Raw genomic sequence first — 16,299 nt, forward strand, 5'->3', positions numbered from 1 at the left:
TACCATTCCTCCCTTTTTATAAGCCTGGTCTCTGTTACTGCCAAGACACAGCAATGCCTTGTGTTAAGTGAGCCTGCAGTTCACCAACCATCTAATACTTAAATATCATATTATATTAAATACCATACTTAAATTTCTTCTTGTGATTACACTTGCATTGTAAAACCTACCTTCACACATGCTCATTAAAGACTGTAATTGACCAAATGCAACATCAACCAGACTCCATTGGCTAAAGTCACATCAAGCGTGATGGAAGATGTTTGTAATTGTCATTCACCTCCATCACAGGACATCATTGCCAGAGTTCCTCGGGGTAGTACCCCAGGGGCAATGTCATCAGTTGCTTCACCGTGACCTTTCTTCCATCACAAATTCAGGAAAAATGTTTGCTGTTGTTTGGAGTGTTTGGCTCCATTTGCAATTCATCATAATGTAACAGTCTGTGTCTAAATGCGACAGGACCCGGATATCATTCAAGCATTGACTTATTAAATGGCAGAAAAATAAATGCACCATATGAATGGCAGTGGTTAAGCCACTTAACATTCAGTAGCATTTTATATCTGAATCCCCACAGCATCAACTCCACCAACATTTCAAGGGCAATTTGGAAATGTCTGCTAAACACTGGAGTTCTTTGCCACTCCCTCATCTTTTGAATGAATAAAAGTACGTCATTCACTAACCTGTTGCACAAATTCTGAAGGCACTGGTGTTGCTTGTGTGAAATTTTCTAAGCGAATACCATGAGCTGGATCTTCAAGGATCAGACATCCAATGTCAAACCACCTGGAAAACAATCAAATCACATCTGACTATTTCACATTTGAAGTGTGAACCGAATATTAACAGAAAATATAAACCCACACTAGCAAGCATAAATTATATAGAGTTAGCCCTCCCATCCCACCATGGTTATTCTAGCAGTGCTGTGTTCTCTCTTGATTGCTGAGGCTTTATTTCCCCAGATTCACACTGGTTCAGTCCCGCAATCACAAACTTTACACCAGTTGAATTTTGAGCAAAGGCAATTCATCCATACTAAAGATTGCTGCGTTTGTTGCCCTGGAATGACAAATTACAAAAGCAGACAGCTTCTCTCACTCCAACGGATAAAAATATCTAGAATAAATTCAGATCATATTTTATCTCACAATCAAACATTTGAATGTAAAATTCCAATCACCCACCTACAAGTCTGCTGCTTTTCTATGGCAGTGCAGTCTCAATAATCTTTTCTTTAACTTATTACAACACAGGACGCCATGCAGCCCATTGGATCTATGCCAACTCCCAAAGAAGTAATTCCATTTGCCCCATTCTTCCTCCTGTATGCATCTCAAATATCCATCAACTCCCCTTATTCATTTTGACATTAACTACAGTGAAGGATAATTTATAGTCAGCAGTACCAGCACACCTTTGGATATGGGAAGTAACCATAAGCATCCAGAGGAAAACCAGAGGGTCCAGAGGAAAACCACAAAAAAAGGAGTATGTACAGACAGCAGCTTAAGTCAATCCCTGGAGCTGAGAGAACCGTGTTAACTGCTGCACTGTGGATGAATGTCAGTTTCAAATATAGTCAGTGACTCAAACACCCAGAGTTATCCTGTGAGCAATTCTAAGGATTCACAACCACTCATTGAATAAATTCCCCACTTCGACCATAATTTCCCACACAGAGAAACAACCTTACAGCATCTAACCTGTAAAACCCTAACAGAATCTTATACGTACTAAATTAAATCACCTCATCCCTCCAATCTCTTTGGAGTACAAGCCTAATCTATTCAATATCTCCTCCTAAGAACAGTTCTCCAGTTTGAGCAAACCTTTTCTCCACTGCATCCTTGCCTTCAACAAGGAGACCAAGACTATGCGGCTCTCTAGGTGATATCTCACTAATGTCCTGCAGACTTAGGATAAAAGAAAATTACAGATGCTGGAATTTGAAAAAAAAACTTGCAAAGTATTAGACAAAACTCAACAAGTCAGACAGAACCTGTAGAGATAGAAGTTTAGTATTAAATGTTTATGGTTGATGATCTTTCATGAATACTAGGAAAAGTTAGAAAGTGAATATGTTCTATATTGCATAGGGACACTGGTCCACCTCAACCAGCAACACCACCTAGTTTTTGTCTTTCAATCACTTGACGTCAGCCTCTCACTATCCCTTCAAATAGAAACATTTTGATTTCTAATTTTCCCAACTATTGATGAAGTCATTGATCTCAAACATTAACTCTACCTCTCTCCACTGGCAGCTGAATATTTCCAAAATGTTATGTTTTAATTACAACAAGAGCTCCTTATTTTATTTTACTCGATACCTCTTGCAATAACGTTAAGAATCCTTTTGCTCTCCTTATTACTTGCTATTATTTGCATGTTAGAATTCTGTGACAGTTATTTAAATAATGTGTTCATTTTTCTCCCAAATAAACTCATATTTCACCACATTATGTCCACTGCCTATTATATTAGGTTGATTTTATCCCTTTATAGACCAAGATTTTCCCTCACAACTTACAATTAGTTTTGTGTCAGAACGAACTGCAAATGCTGGTTTAAACCGAAGATAAGACACAAAAAGCTGGAGTAACTCAGCGGGACAGGCAGCATCTCTAGAGAGAAGGAATGGGTGACGTTTCGGGTCGAAACTCTTCTTTAGACTGGTTAGGGATAAAGGAAACCAGAGATATTGATGGTGATGTGGACAGATAAAGAACAATGAATGAAAGATATGCAAAAAAGTAATGATGATAAAGGAAACAGGTCATTGTAAGCTGTTTTTAGGGTGAAAATGAAAAGCTAGTGCGACTTGGGGTGGGAGAGGGATAGAGAGAGGGAATGCCAAGGCTATCTGAAGTGAGAGAAAACAATATTCATACCCCTGGGCTGTAAGCTGCCCAAGAGAAATATGAGATGCTGTTCCTACAATTTGCATTTAGCCTCACTCTGACAATGGAGGAGACCGAGGACAGAAAGGTAGGAATGGGAAGGAGAATTAAAGTGTCCAGCAACTGGAAGATCAGGTTGGTTCACGTGGGCTGAGTGAAGGTGGTCCGCAAAACGATCGCCCAGTCTGCGCTTGGTCTCGCCGATGTATAAGAGTCCACATCTTGAACAACGGATAGAGTAGATGAGGTTCGAGGAGGTGCAAGTGAACCTCTGCCTAACCTGAAAGGACTGGCGGAGTCCCTGGATAGAGTCGAGGGAGGAGATATAGCGACAGGTGTTGCATCTTCTGTGGCTGCAGGGGAAGGTACCTGAGGAGGGGGTGGTTTGGCTGGGAAGGGATAAGTTAACCAGAGTTGTAGAGGGAGCGGTCTCTGCGGAAGGCGGAAAGGAGAGGGGATGGGAAAATGTGGCTAGTGGTGGGATCCTGTTGAAGGTGGCAGAAATTTCAGAGGATTATGTGTTGTATGCGACGGCTGATGGAGTGGAAGGTAAGGACTAGGGGGACTCTGTCTCTATTGCGACTAGGGCGAGGGGGGCCAAGGGATGAGCTGTGGGGTACCGAGGAGACACGAGTGAGGGCCTCATCTCAGGAATAAAATTTGTTTTATTCTTTGCAAATGTTCTTAATATTTTGGCTTCATCCAACACTTACAACTCTCCTTTTTTTGTGAAACTGCCAGGAAACTTGCAAGAATGGCGAGCGTATTATTTTCTTCCTCCCAAAAGCTTGGCTTTTCTATTGCACCATTTATGTTACTTATGTGAAGACTCAAAGTGCTTGACTATCAAATAAATATTTTTGAAATGCAGCAACTTTTAGCTTGCCTTATTTGACAATTATAGCCGTCTGTATTTTGTAATTTAAAATTGTGACACAAATACTTTGAGTAAAGTTCTACTTACCTGTCCGGGAGCAATTCTGCAATGAAGTTCTCAACAGAAACGGTCACCTGCTTTTCATGCATCAACCCCGATCTCCTCAGACTATCTATTCTTTCCTGAGCTCCCTGAAGCAAAAGGAAACACAAACATATTGAATGCAATCTGAGCTACTTACTGCATTGTTCACTAAAAAGCTATTGGTAATTTTAATGCTGTGGACATTTTGCCAGAAACATCTTAACATGAACCAAGAGCAGAAGGTTTGATTAAAAAATATTAAACTATAGAAATTAATAAAAGAAAGCTGAAGAAACTCAGTTGTCAGGCAGCATTTATGGAGGAAAATGGACAGACGCCATTTCGGGCTGGGACCCTTCCTCAGACTGAAATGAGCAGATCCAGAACCTCGTCTATCCATATCCCTCCATAGTTGCTGTCTGCCCATTGTCCCTCCAACAGTTATTTTTACTCAAGAGCCCAGTATCTGCAATCTCTTGTACCTTCACCTGTGGAAACTATTTAGGTTTTTGGTGGCATTTTTAAATTCAGATAATCCTAGACTGCGCAATCCACAAAATTAAATTAAAAAGCAAAACGTTGGTAGGATTCAACTGTGGTAGGGATGCAGAACAGACAATAGATGATCAACCAACCTGATCTGTTTCATGCAAACCAATTTTAATTTGGTCATCGCTGCCCTCTAGTGGCAACACTACAAAATAGACCGCGGCCAAAAATTAAAATCAGGCCAAAAATATCGCCTATCCATGTTCTCCAGAAATGCTGCCTGACCCGCTGAGTTACTCCAGTGTCTTTTTCGGTAAACCGGCACCTGCAGTTCCATATGACTACATGTCAATAGACAATAGGTGCAGGAGGAGGCCATTTGGTCCTTCGAGCCAGCACCGCCATTCAATGTGATCATGGCTGATCATTCTCAATCAGTACCCCGTTCCTGCCTTTATAAAGGAATAGGAGTCATAAAGGAATAGGAGTAGAATTAGGCCATTCGGCCCATTAAGTCGACACTTACAACTCTCCTCTTTTTGTGAAACTGCCAGGAAACTTTCAAGAATGGCGAGCATATTCTTTTCTTCCCCCCAAAAGCTTGGCTTTTCTATTACACCATTTATGTTACTTTTGTGAAGACTCAAAGTGCTTGACTATTGTAAAAGGATGTCCCTCGTACGCAGAGTCTTTTACTGAATAGGTTTATTAATTGCACTACACACATTATGCCCTAGCTGTCCGTGGTCATCACCGGAACTAGAGAGCGAGCTGGAGGTGGGGAAGCTACAATTATACAAGAGACCATGGGGAGTGGTTAGTAGTGGTGAGGTCACTATGTTAAAGGAACATGCACTGATCTACATCCTTCCTCTTGGAAACAAGAGCGACCACGGCTCATACGCTAGACTTAAACTATAAGCAGGGAGCAGATAGAATGCAGCACAACACAGACTACTCGTACCCACCGTACCGGACAGGCGGCTTGACCAGTCGCCCAGAGCGGGTGCGCAACCCCCCATCCCCTTCGGTCGAAGGAAGAGCAGGGACGGGTGCGGGTACCGAGGCAGGGGAACCAGGGGAAGGAGGAGAACGGGGCGGCGATACCCGCAAACGCGCAGGCGAAGGAGGGGAAGTGGGCTGGGGCGAGCCGGGCACAGACAGCCGAGACGGCGAAGGTTGGGGCATGCGAGGATGGACGGGAGCAGGAGGCACATCAGGCACCGGGGACTGGACGGGAGGTGAATACGGGACCGCGGGAGGCGGTGCAGGCTCGTTGACCAGCATCAGGTGCTGGCGGGTACGACGGTACACGGTGCCCTCGCAATTAACCAGGTACGACCGTGGAGAGTCAGCATTGCCGACGACCACGGCCAGCCGGTGGTGACCCGAGGCGGACTCCATCCGGACAACCTGGCCAGCGAACAGAGGGGGAAGCGGACGGGACGATTTGTCAAAGGAGCGCTTCTGAATGACTTGCTTTTCGATGATGCGCTCCTTGACAGCGGCAGGGCTGCGAGCCGTTGGTTTCAGGGATTGCTGGGAGACGGGGATGGGGGGTCTAGTGGTGCGGGACATGAGGCGCTGGGCAGGGGAACCGAGCGCGGGGTCCCGGGAGATGTTGCGGAGGTTGAGGAGGGCAAGGTACAAGTCAGAACTGGCAAGCCGACAACGTTCCATCAGTTCCTTCGCGCTGCGGACAGCGCGCTCTGCAAGTCCATTGCTTTGCGGGTACTCGGGGCTGCTGGTGATGTGGCGAAAGTTCCACAGGGTGGCGAAAGCGACAAACTCCGCGCTGGTAAACTGGCTGCCGTTGTCGGACTGGAGAGATACCGGGGAACCAAAGGTAGAGAAGTGGCGGCGAAGCTTCCCGATGACGGCAGCAGACGTGAGGGACGGCAGCAGGTCCACCTCGAACCAGCTGGAGTAGGAGTCCACCAGGACCAGGTAGTGTTTGCCACGCCACTCGAAAATGTCGGCGGCAACAGCCATCCACGGCAACTCGGGAGCCGGCTGCTGCAGGAGAGGCTGGCGCTGCTGATGAGGTAGTAGGCGGTTGCAGGCAGCGCAGGCGGAGACCCTGTCCCGGATGTCCTGAACCATGCCAGGCCAGTAAAATTGTGCTTGGGCCTGGGATAAAGTGGCCTCCACCCCGGGGTGTCCATTGTGGGCAGTCTGAAAGTAGTGATCTCGCAGCGCGGCCGGCACCACGACCTTGTGACCCTTCACCACCACGCCCGCGTGCAGCACCAGTTCATCCCGAACCAGGAAGTAGGGCACGGCACCAGCCGGCAGGGAAGACCGTCGGTCAGGCCAGCCACGGCGGATGACGCTCTCAAGCTGTTGCAGGGCAGGATCAGCGGCAGTGTGTGTGACCAGGGACTGCATCTGCCAAGATGGAACGATGTTGACGTTCAACACCATCAGGTCAGCCGATTCGTACGGATGGCGGGAAATGGAAGGTAGTGGGGCACGGGACAAAGTGTCTGCCACGAACATCTCCTTGCCCTTGCGGTACACGATATCGAAGGTAAAGCGCTGAAGCTGCAGCATCATTCGCTGCAAACGGGACGAGGCTGCGTGGATGGGCTTGTTTAAAATAGAGACCAGCGGTTGGTGGTCAGTTTCGATGGTGAAGGTGTTGCCCAGAACGTAGTCTTTGAATTTGGAGCACGCGAATACCACGGCAAGGAGCTCCTTTTCAATCTGGGCGTAGCGCTGCTCAGCAGGGGTCATTGTGCGAGAGGCATAGGAGACGGGCAGCTGCCGGTCGTCATAGAGCTGCAGGCAGGCAGCACCAAGGCCGAACCGAGATGCATCGCAGGTGAGGACGATTGGCCTGTTCAGGTCGAAAAACTGCAAAGTGGGGGTCCGTGCGAGTCTGGACTTCAGGGCCTCGAAGGTCGACTGGTGGTGCGGGAGCCAGACCCAGGCATAGTCCTTCTTGGCCAGCTCCCTCAGGGGGGCACTCAGTTCGCTGAGGTCGGGTATGAACTTGCCTAAGTAGTTGACCATGCCCAGAAAGCGCTGCAGGCCGGGCACGTCAGTGGGAGCGGGCATTTCGGTGATCGCCGCCGTCTTCTCGGGGTCTGGCTTCAGGCCCCCCGCCGTGAAAACATGGCCAACGTAGGTGACTTCCTCAACGCGGAATCGACACTTCCGTTGATTAAGTTTGAGATTGATCTCACGAGCCCTGTCCAGGACTTGGCGGAGGTGTCGGTCGTGCTCAGCGACGTCCCTCCCGTACACCAGGATGTCATCCACAATGATGGCGCACGGCAACCCGGCAAACAGCTGCTCCATTGTACGCTGGAAAACCTCGCTTGCTGAGTTGATCCCAAAAGGCATGCGGAGGAAACGGAACCTGCCAAAAGGTGTGCTGAAGGTGGTCAGGAAGGAGGAACGTGCATCCAAAGGGATCTGCCAAAAGGAGCTGTTGGCATCTAGGACCGAGAAAACTGTGGCTGGACCGACCTGTGCCGCGACGTCCTCCACCGTCCGCATGGGGTAGTGCGGGCGTTTGATAGCCAGGTTCAGGTCTTTTGGGTTGATGCAGATCCTGATCTCGCTCGCATCTTTCTTGGCAGCGACCACCATGGTGGAGACCCACTGGGTGGGGGCACTCACCTCCTTGAGGATGCCCATGTCCACCATGCCACGTAGTGTGGACTCCACGCGGCCCTTCATGGCAAAAGACACACGGTGGGCCGGTCTAACCACCGGGTTGACCCCCGGGTCAACAACGATCTTGTAGGCACAGGGCAGCTTCCCCAGGACGTCATCAAATCGGTCGGGATACTCGATCAGGGGGTCCATGGGGGCCTGCACCAGGTGGATGTCGCGGTGGAATGAAACCAAGCCAAAGTCCTGGCATGCACGGGCGCCCAGCAGGGTGACGTTGTCAGATGCTAGCAGGAGGAACGTGAGGGGCCGAGAGGTCTCCAGAACAGTACAGATAACCGTTGCCTTCCCCACGGCAACCAGAACACCTCCCCCATAGGCATGAAGGCGGGAGTCGTCAGGAGTAACCCTCTCCCCCGAGCTTATCTGCTCGAAGAGGCCAACAGACATAACATTTGCAAAAGCACCAGTATCGACCTTCGCAGGGAAGGAGTGTCCATTGACAGTAACATGCACGGAAGGATCCGTTATCAACGCAGGTGCACCCAAAAGCGAAAACACTGTATCTGGATCGGGGAGTTCCTCGTGTTGGTACTGGGAACCGGTTGCGCTATCACTGTTCGCAAGGTTGTTTAGACTCCTTCTAGGAGCAGGGACAGGTCTCCCACGAGAACGACAAGCTGCAGAAAAGTGGTTCAGTTTCCCGCAGGAATTACAAGTTTTGCCCTGCGCTGGGCAAACGTTAAACTGGTGTGACGAGAAGTTGCAGTTTGGGCATCGGCGAGGGGTGACCGTAGTGGGCGCGGAGGGGGCGACCCTGGCCGGCGGGGCATTTAGCCGCCGGCGGCCGGTGAAATTTATGTCATGGGACGCCGGCCGAGATACTGAGGCAACAGCAGAGGCCATGCGTGCGGCATGTACGGCGTCCTTTAGCGACAGGTCAGGCTTCATCAGGAGCTCGTCACGCAGCTTGGAGTTTAGGAGACCGTTGACCAGGACGTCCCTGATCATCTCGTCGGGTGTGATCGTTTCAAGGCGGCACCGCCGAGCCATATGCCTCAAAGAAGCAATGAAGGCGTCAACGTGCTCCCCTGGAGTCTGACGACGCGTGAAAAAGTTAAAGCGCTCAATAATGTTATTGGTGGGTATATCACACAGGGCAGTGAACTTGGCCATGAGACATGCCGGGTCGTTGCGGTCCTCCGGAGGGACGAAATCGAACGAAGCATAGCGTTCCATTGCCTCCGGACCAGCCAGGTTGAGGAGCAGGTGAGCCTGTACCGCAGAATTTGCATCAGGATGGGCAATCGCGATATAGTGTTCGTAGTCCCGCTGGAAGACAGTCCAGCGGTGCACTATGTCCCCATCAAAAACGAGCGTGTCCGGACGACGACACGAGTGAGCCATGGCAAAGTGGAAGGAGGGGACACAACTGGGAGGAACAAATAATAAAATAAAAACCGATCAACAGGAGACGCAAGTCTACCGTTCTGACACCATGTAAAAAGATGTCCCTCGTACGCAGAGTCTTTTACTGAATAGGTTTATTAATTGCACTACACACATTATGCCCTAGCTGTCCGTGGTCATCACCGGAACTAGAGAGCGAGCTGGAGGTGGGGAAGCTACAATTATACAAGAGACCATGGGGAGTGGTTAGTAGTGGTGAGGTCACTATGTTAAAGGAACATGCACTGATCTACAACTATCAAATATTCAATCATGGCTGATCTATCTCTCCCTCCTAACCCCATTCTTCTGCCTTCTCCCCATAACCTCTGACACCTGTACTAGTCACAAATCTATCTATCTCTGCCTTAAAAATATCCACTGACTTGGCCTCTGCAGCCTTCTGTGGCAAAGAATTCCAGACTCACCACCCTCTGACTAAATACATTTCTCATCTCCTTCCTAAAAGAACGTCCTTTAATTCTGAGGCTATGACCTCTAATTCTAGACTCTCCCACTAATCGAAACTCCTCTCCACATTAAGTCTAATCCAAACCTTTCACTATTCTGTATGTTTCAATCAGGTCCCCCCTCATTCTTCTAAACTCCAGCGACAGCACCATGTGACGGCTTAAATGTGGCACTAAGCTAAACATACTTTCCTCTATCCTCAGTCCGGATGAAGGATTTTCACCCAAAACATGAACTGTCCATTTCCCTCTATAGTTGCTGCCTGACCTGCCGAGGTCCTTCAGCAGTTTGTTTTATGCTCCAGATAAATCCAGCCCTTGCAGTTTCGTGTCCCTGAGCCACATTAATGAATTTGATTTTAGCCCCAATCTAATTCAAGTTTGTGTGACAATTGAGAAAATGACAACAACGGCTCAGTCATGGTTTCCACACTCAAATCATAACACCATATGCACACAAACTTGAACTTAAAGTCCCTACTTTTGTTTCTGGAGTAGGGGAAGGGCATAGAATGCCAGCATCTGGCCAATATTCATCTCTCCACACCAGTAGAAAGCACGGTTATCTGCCTTACTGCTGCTTTGCGATATTCATGTGTGCAAGCTAGTAGCTGTATTTGTCTACAATACAACAGCATTTTACAGGTCACAAACCGGAAAAGAATTGAAAAGATCTTCAAATACAAAGGAAATTAGATGCAGGAGCACACCTGTTTACTTTCCACATATGAACAAAAATTTTTGGAAAGTAACTTGCAGAAGTCAATCTGAGTCTCAAGAAAAAGATAAGTTCTCCGATTATTTGGTCCAGTGAGCAAGGACCAAACATAGCACACTGAGACTTAATGAAGAGGGTGCAGGGACCTCAAAAAGTGGGAAAATAAGAAATGGAAAAGTATTGATATTAATTCACCTCACATCCATCAAATGAATGGCAACACTTTATCTACATATATCTTGGAATATGCAGAGACAACCATTTGTCAATCAAATAATTAAGTTGCATTTTGTAAAGATACAAGCAATAAGTTGTTCCACTGAACGGGGTTCTGATTCGAAATATCACCTATCCATTTTCTCCAGAGATGCTGCCTGACCCGTTGAGTTACTCCAGCATTTTGTGTCTATCTTTGATATAAACCAGTATCTGCAGTTCCATGTAATTACATTTTAGCTGTTCACGTGTCTTGGATATGACATTAGAAAGTTCTTGTTCCAATACTACATTCCAAATCAACATCCTTGATATTCAAGAATTTTACCCTAATATTTTGAATTAAACTCGAAACAAGCAAAACAGCTTCTACATGTTGCCACCTTGCTGACACCTTAAGTTAATTAACATCACTTTTAAAAAAATGTATATTAGTTGTGAAGAGTTTGGGCAAGAAAAGAGCTACATTTCTTTCTTTCTCACGGGCAACTTGCAAGAAAATTTGTGGACAGCAATCTATAATGGAAAGCAGACAATTCTATGTAGACTGAATTCTTACCTTAGAGCTGAGTCTGAGACTTTCTTAGATCACATTTGATGTCTCACTGACAATTCAACACCATTGTATCATGACCGATAAATCCAAATCTATTCTCAAGTGCCTCATTCCACGATGTACACAGTTAGAACTCTAATTCAGTGTGGGTGAGATAATTTACTTTGACTGAGTCATCACTCCAACAGGCTCATCAGAACATAAGTTAGGTCCAGACAGAAGGCGGACAACTGGGAACCAAGTCTATGTTTTAGTCAATGCCACACCTGCTATGTAGCAGAGTAATTCAACTAATATTGAACTTCACCCAAGCTTTCATTTCAAACTATGTTGGCAAACACTTGCCTTTAATCCTGCCGCATACCCAATAGGTTGTGGAGCAATATTTGACTGGCCAGCTTCCCCGGTAACTGTGGCCAATCCAAACGTTTCCTGGAAAGCATCTCGAATAGCTGCCACTTTAACCTCTTTATTGGAAGTTACCAAGATATCCAAATCACCACCTGATTCTAGAGAGGAGACAAAAGGAAATAATCAAAATAAATGGAGGGCTCCCTACACAGTCACATAAAGCTAAAGAAATAATAAACTAACCTGGGCTAAACATGGGCATTAAAAGCTGTAAACTTTGTGTAAAGCAGGTTTACTTCCCACCAACAATGCAGTTGTAGAGTAAATACAAACAGACACTGTGAACCAACTCCATTACAAAAACTACGGAAGACCGAGGAAAAGATTCAAGGATATTCCTGAAGCCTCCTCAAAGAAAGTAACTTCCTCACCTGACGCTTAAGAATTCCTGGCTCATGCCCACTCAAGATGAAGGATTGAAAGTTTGAATTTTTGCACAGAAACCCATTAAAAATGGTGTAAGTAGTGCTCCATCATCCACATCACCTTCCATGCCAAGCACCTACTGCCTAAGCTGTGGCAAATTCTGCAGATCTAACACTGGTCTCAACAGCCACTTCACAACGTGCAGAACTGGAGTGGGAACAAGTCATTCACTGAAGTTTCCAGTGATGAGAACACACAGGGTATTGTGAGCAGTTCTGGTTCGCCCAGCTATTGAAAGGATGTTCAATTAAGCTGGAAAGGGCACAGAAAAGATTCACAAGGTTGTTACTGGGACTGGAGGGCTCGAGTTATAAGGAAATACTAGATAGGATGAGATTTTCTTTTGCCTTGAGTGTTGGTGCCGAAAGGTGACCACACAGAGGTACACAAAATCATTAGGGCCATGGATTAGATGAATGGTCACAATCTTTTACTCCAGGGTAGAAGGGTTTAAAGCTAGAGGGCACAGAGGGAAAATGGTTATACGGAATCTGAGGGGCAACTTTTTCCACAGGGGGTGGTGGGTATCTGGAAAAAGTTGCAAGAGGAAGCTGCAGAGGTAGGTACAATTGCAGCATTTAAGACATTTAGACGTGTTCATGTATGGTAAATTTTTAAGAGGGATATGACCAATCGCAGACAAATGGGACCAGCTCAGATTGACATCTTGATTAGCACGGATGAATTAGGCCAAAGGGCCTATTTATGTGTTGTGCAACTCTATGACTCAATGTTGAATGACAAATCTTGTCAATGCAGTTTCATTAACATATTCCATCCTCACTTTCTCATGATATTAAAAAACAACACATGAAACACAATTTATGTTACGTAGGCAATTAATGCAACAAATGTGCACACAGCAATAATCCTGAAATAGTAACGACCAGTTAATCCAGTTCAGGTGTTGTCGGTAGAGGGAGAAATTATAGCAAGGACAACTGGAGCAAATTATAGGAAGGACAACTGATGGCCAGCTCCTCATCAAAAATATTGCGGGAATTTCACACCCACCTGAACCACAGAGAACAGACAGAGCTCAACCGAACCTCCTCTTTGGACAAATTGCACCTTGGACAGTGTCATGATTCCCTCAGTACAGCACTAAAATGGAGACTAGATGGACATACGTAAAGCCTGGAGAGGAATGTAAATCTATAATCCTTATCTCATAGAGGTGGCAGTGCTATGAATTAAGATGCGCTCAGAGCAAGTCATCACATTGCTCTACATTTCAGAACCAGAGTGCTTGTCTGCCATTCTACAAACAGAATATTCACTAATACCATTTGACACTGGGTTAGGGTTAGAATAGATACTGATGGGTATCTAGTATTGAATAGATTTATCTGGGCTAAAAGGATGGCTAGTTTAATTTCTATGCTGCTGATTTGTAGAGCTACAAGACTACAGTTCGATGCGAAACAGTCTCATCTTATATGGAAAATGGAAGGGATGAGGATGGCAATTCCAGGACATGGTCCAAGCAGCGTCAATAATGTAGACTGTCACAATTCTTTGGGGGAAGGGAGGGCAGTGTAAAGAAGAGGTTCTTCATCTGTGCAACCAGCCTTTGCTTCCAGTGCAATACTCTAGGTCGCGAGATAAGTAGGAATTGATTAATCAATTAAAGATAAAGGTTAATCAGCAATGTGAGTATGCGAAGCAAAAGATTGGAGTCAGGGTAATGGGAGGCTTGCCTGCTACTGTTACAGATTAGACAGGGCAAACTACTTAAATACAAAAATTATAAGTGCAGGGAATTCTTAGTTAATAGATAGGGGAGCAGCTGTGAGCAAGTAATATTTGCTTCTGAATAATGCATGGCGAGTGAAGTTTAAAGCAGTTGAAATGAACTGCAATTGGTTGGGAAGCCAGCTGGAGGAACCAAGGAAATAGCAAATCCTGAATTGATACAGGCAATGATGAGGAATTTAGCCGAGGGAATGACGGAGGTAAGTCACTGACACACCAGCGGGATTAGACAAACTCAATCAGATTCATTCCTATTTGAATGTATCAAATAATTGAGATGTCTTTCATGCACCATACTTACTGATGTAGGGCGCCATGCCTGGATCCAGTGTGGTGATCATCGACTCAACAGAATGTTTTGTTTTATCCAAAACTGATTTCACAACGGAGTTCTCTGCCACACCCTGAAACCAATGAGTCAAAAGTAGTTTATTTGAGCTGCAGATGCTGGTTTACCAAAAATAGACACAAATGCTGGAGTAACTAATTTGAAATGTACTTTAGCACATGCCTTTCCTGAAATGTTTCACCTATTAAGGCACTAATTTATTCTCCAGTAACCAAGTTAACCAAATTAATGAGGAGTCTAGGACTAGAAGTCATAGCCTCAGAATTAGAGGACATTCTTTTCGGAAGATGAGGAGAAATTTCTTTAGTCAGAGGGTGGTGAATCTGTGGAATTATTTGCCACAGAAGGCTGTGGAGGCCAAGACAGTGGATATTTTTAAGGCAAAGATAGATAGATTTTTGATTAGTGCAGGTGTCAGAGGTTATGGGGAGAAGGCAGGAGAATGGCGTTAGGAGGGAGAGATAGATCAGCCTTGATTGAATGGCGGACTACACGATAGGCCGAATGGCCTAATTCTACTCCTATTCCTTATGATCTCCTGGTATTTATAAATACTGCAACTGCCATACAACTACAAAGAGCTACTTCAGCCCATGTCAAGATACATACAAGCAAAAGATGGTTCTGTTATGACTTTAGTGAATCTTTTAATGCAGCAAAATTCTGCATTGCTTTGACTTTCTATTTCCTCACTCAACTGCTACCTTTCCCTGAAGAAAATGTTTTCCAGTGTTATCAGCCTTTTCTTCCAGTTCACAGAAATCACAGGCGATTGATGATCTCTTGTTCTGTATAGTTTTGCAAAGCATTTTTCCACATTGAAATAAAATCAACTTTAACAAACAATTAGCTGTCTACTTGGGGTATTTCTACTAAGATGCAGACTCCCCTGCAAATAACAAGCATGTTTGTGCAAATGATTTTCACCAGTAACATTCAGAATGTCCAATATAATGGGGCAGGACTCTGACAGTATAACAGATAATTGCTTGTAGTGAGGGTTTCTACCAGTTATTCAGGATTTCTGCTGTTTTTTAATGATTTTAATGATTAAGGTCTATAGTCATGAATCAATACAGTTGCTTCTGAAACAAGTGGAATATTAAAGACAGCATAACCAGCAAATTAAACTAAGCAATAGATGATTTTCACTTCTGGTTGCGAAGCAAATACTGATATACAGTGGACATTCCCAGTGGTTTCAGTATCTCTATTTTGCTATAATCCAACACATAAAGAAACTTAGTAGCATGATTGAAAAGATCTGTTTGTCAGCACACTGCCTAACAGCCCAGCAAAACCAAGTTCCCTGAATTTCAACCATGAAATTAGAGTCCAATTACATCCTAATTTGTCACAAATCTCTCACTAGCTACAAGGATTTCAAATGAAACTACTGTAGATGCATTTGGGCTATTCTTTGTATGCACTTTATGGGTATGAACCCATCATACTGAAACAAAGAGTTATAGAGTCAGACAGCATGGAAACAGACCCCTTCCGACCAACGCCCACGTCAACCATCATGCCCCATCTACACTAGTCCCACTTGCATGCATTGGCCCATGTCCCTGTAACCCTACCCATGCATCATCCAAATGATTTTTAAACATTGTGATGGTATTTGCTTAGCTCTAGAAGATGCCATAGTGGCATATGGTTTGAAAAATTGGTTAGAAAATTTTTGTGTCAAACATTGGAAACCAACATGGGAATACATCATGATAACACTGGGAGTAAAATTATATTTACTTGAAGAGATTGCCACAAAATGAATTATTTCTTTCAATTACTTTTAATGACAAAAATCAAATATAGACAAAGAGAATATATTCAACCCTCATGATCTGCATCTTAATTCAATCCATGTGTAGCATGTCATACCATCACCTGGTTAAAATTTATTAATCTCAGGTTCAAAATTATTATTCTATTCAGGATCGGAGTATCATTGGCAAGGTTGGTATTT

The 16,299-nt window shown here is 45.2% G+C and overlaps 1 protein-coding gene across 2 annotated transcripts in view; it reads right to left on the bottom strand.

Annotated features, from left to right (window-relative positions):
• Positions 1-16,299, bottom strand: part of prrc1 (proline-rich coiled-coil 1) — a 33,245-nt gene that overhangs the window by 4,021 nt on the left and 12,925 nt on the right. For both annotated transcript variants that reach the window (XM_078395533.1, XM_078395528.1), the window contains exons 5-8: positions 14,283-14,385; positions 11,735-11,898; positions 3,874-3,977; positions 690-792 (exon numbers count right to left, since the gene is read on the bottom strand). In XM_078395533.1, the coding sequence (XP_078251659.1) occupies positions 690-792; positions 3,874-3,977; positions 11,735-11,898; positions 14,283-14,385 (474 nt within the window). The remainder of the gene's footprint in view (positions 1-689; positions 793-3,873; positions 3,978-11,734; positions 11,899-14,282; positions 14,386-16,299) is intronic.

This window comes from Rhinoraja longicauda, chromosome 3, assembly GCF_053455715.1.
Source record: "Rhinoraja longicauda isolate Sanriku21f chromosome 3, sRhiLon1.1, whole genome shotgun sequence".
NCBI lineage: Eukaryota > Metazoa > Chordata > Chondrichthyes > Rajiformes > Arhynchobatidae > Rhinoraja > Rhinoraja longicauda.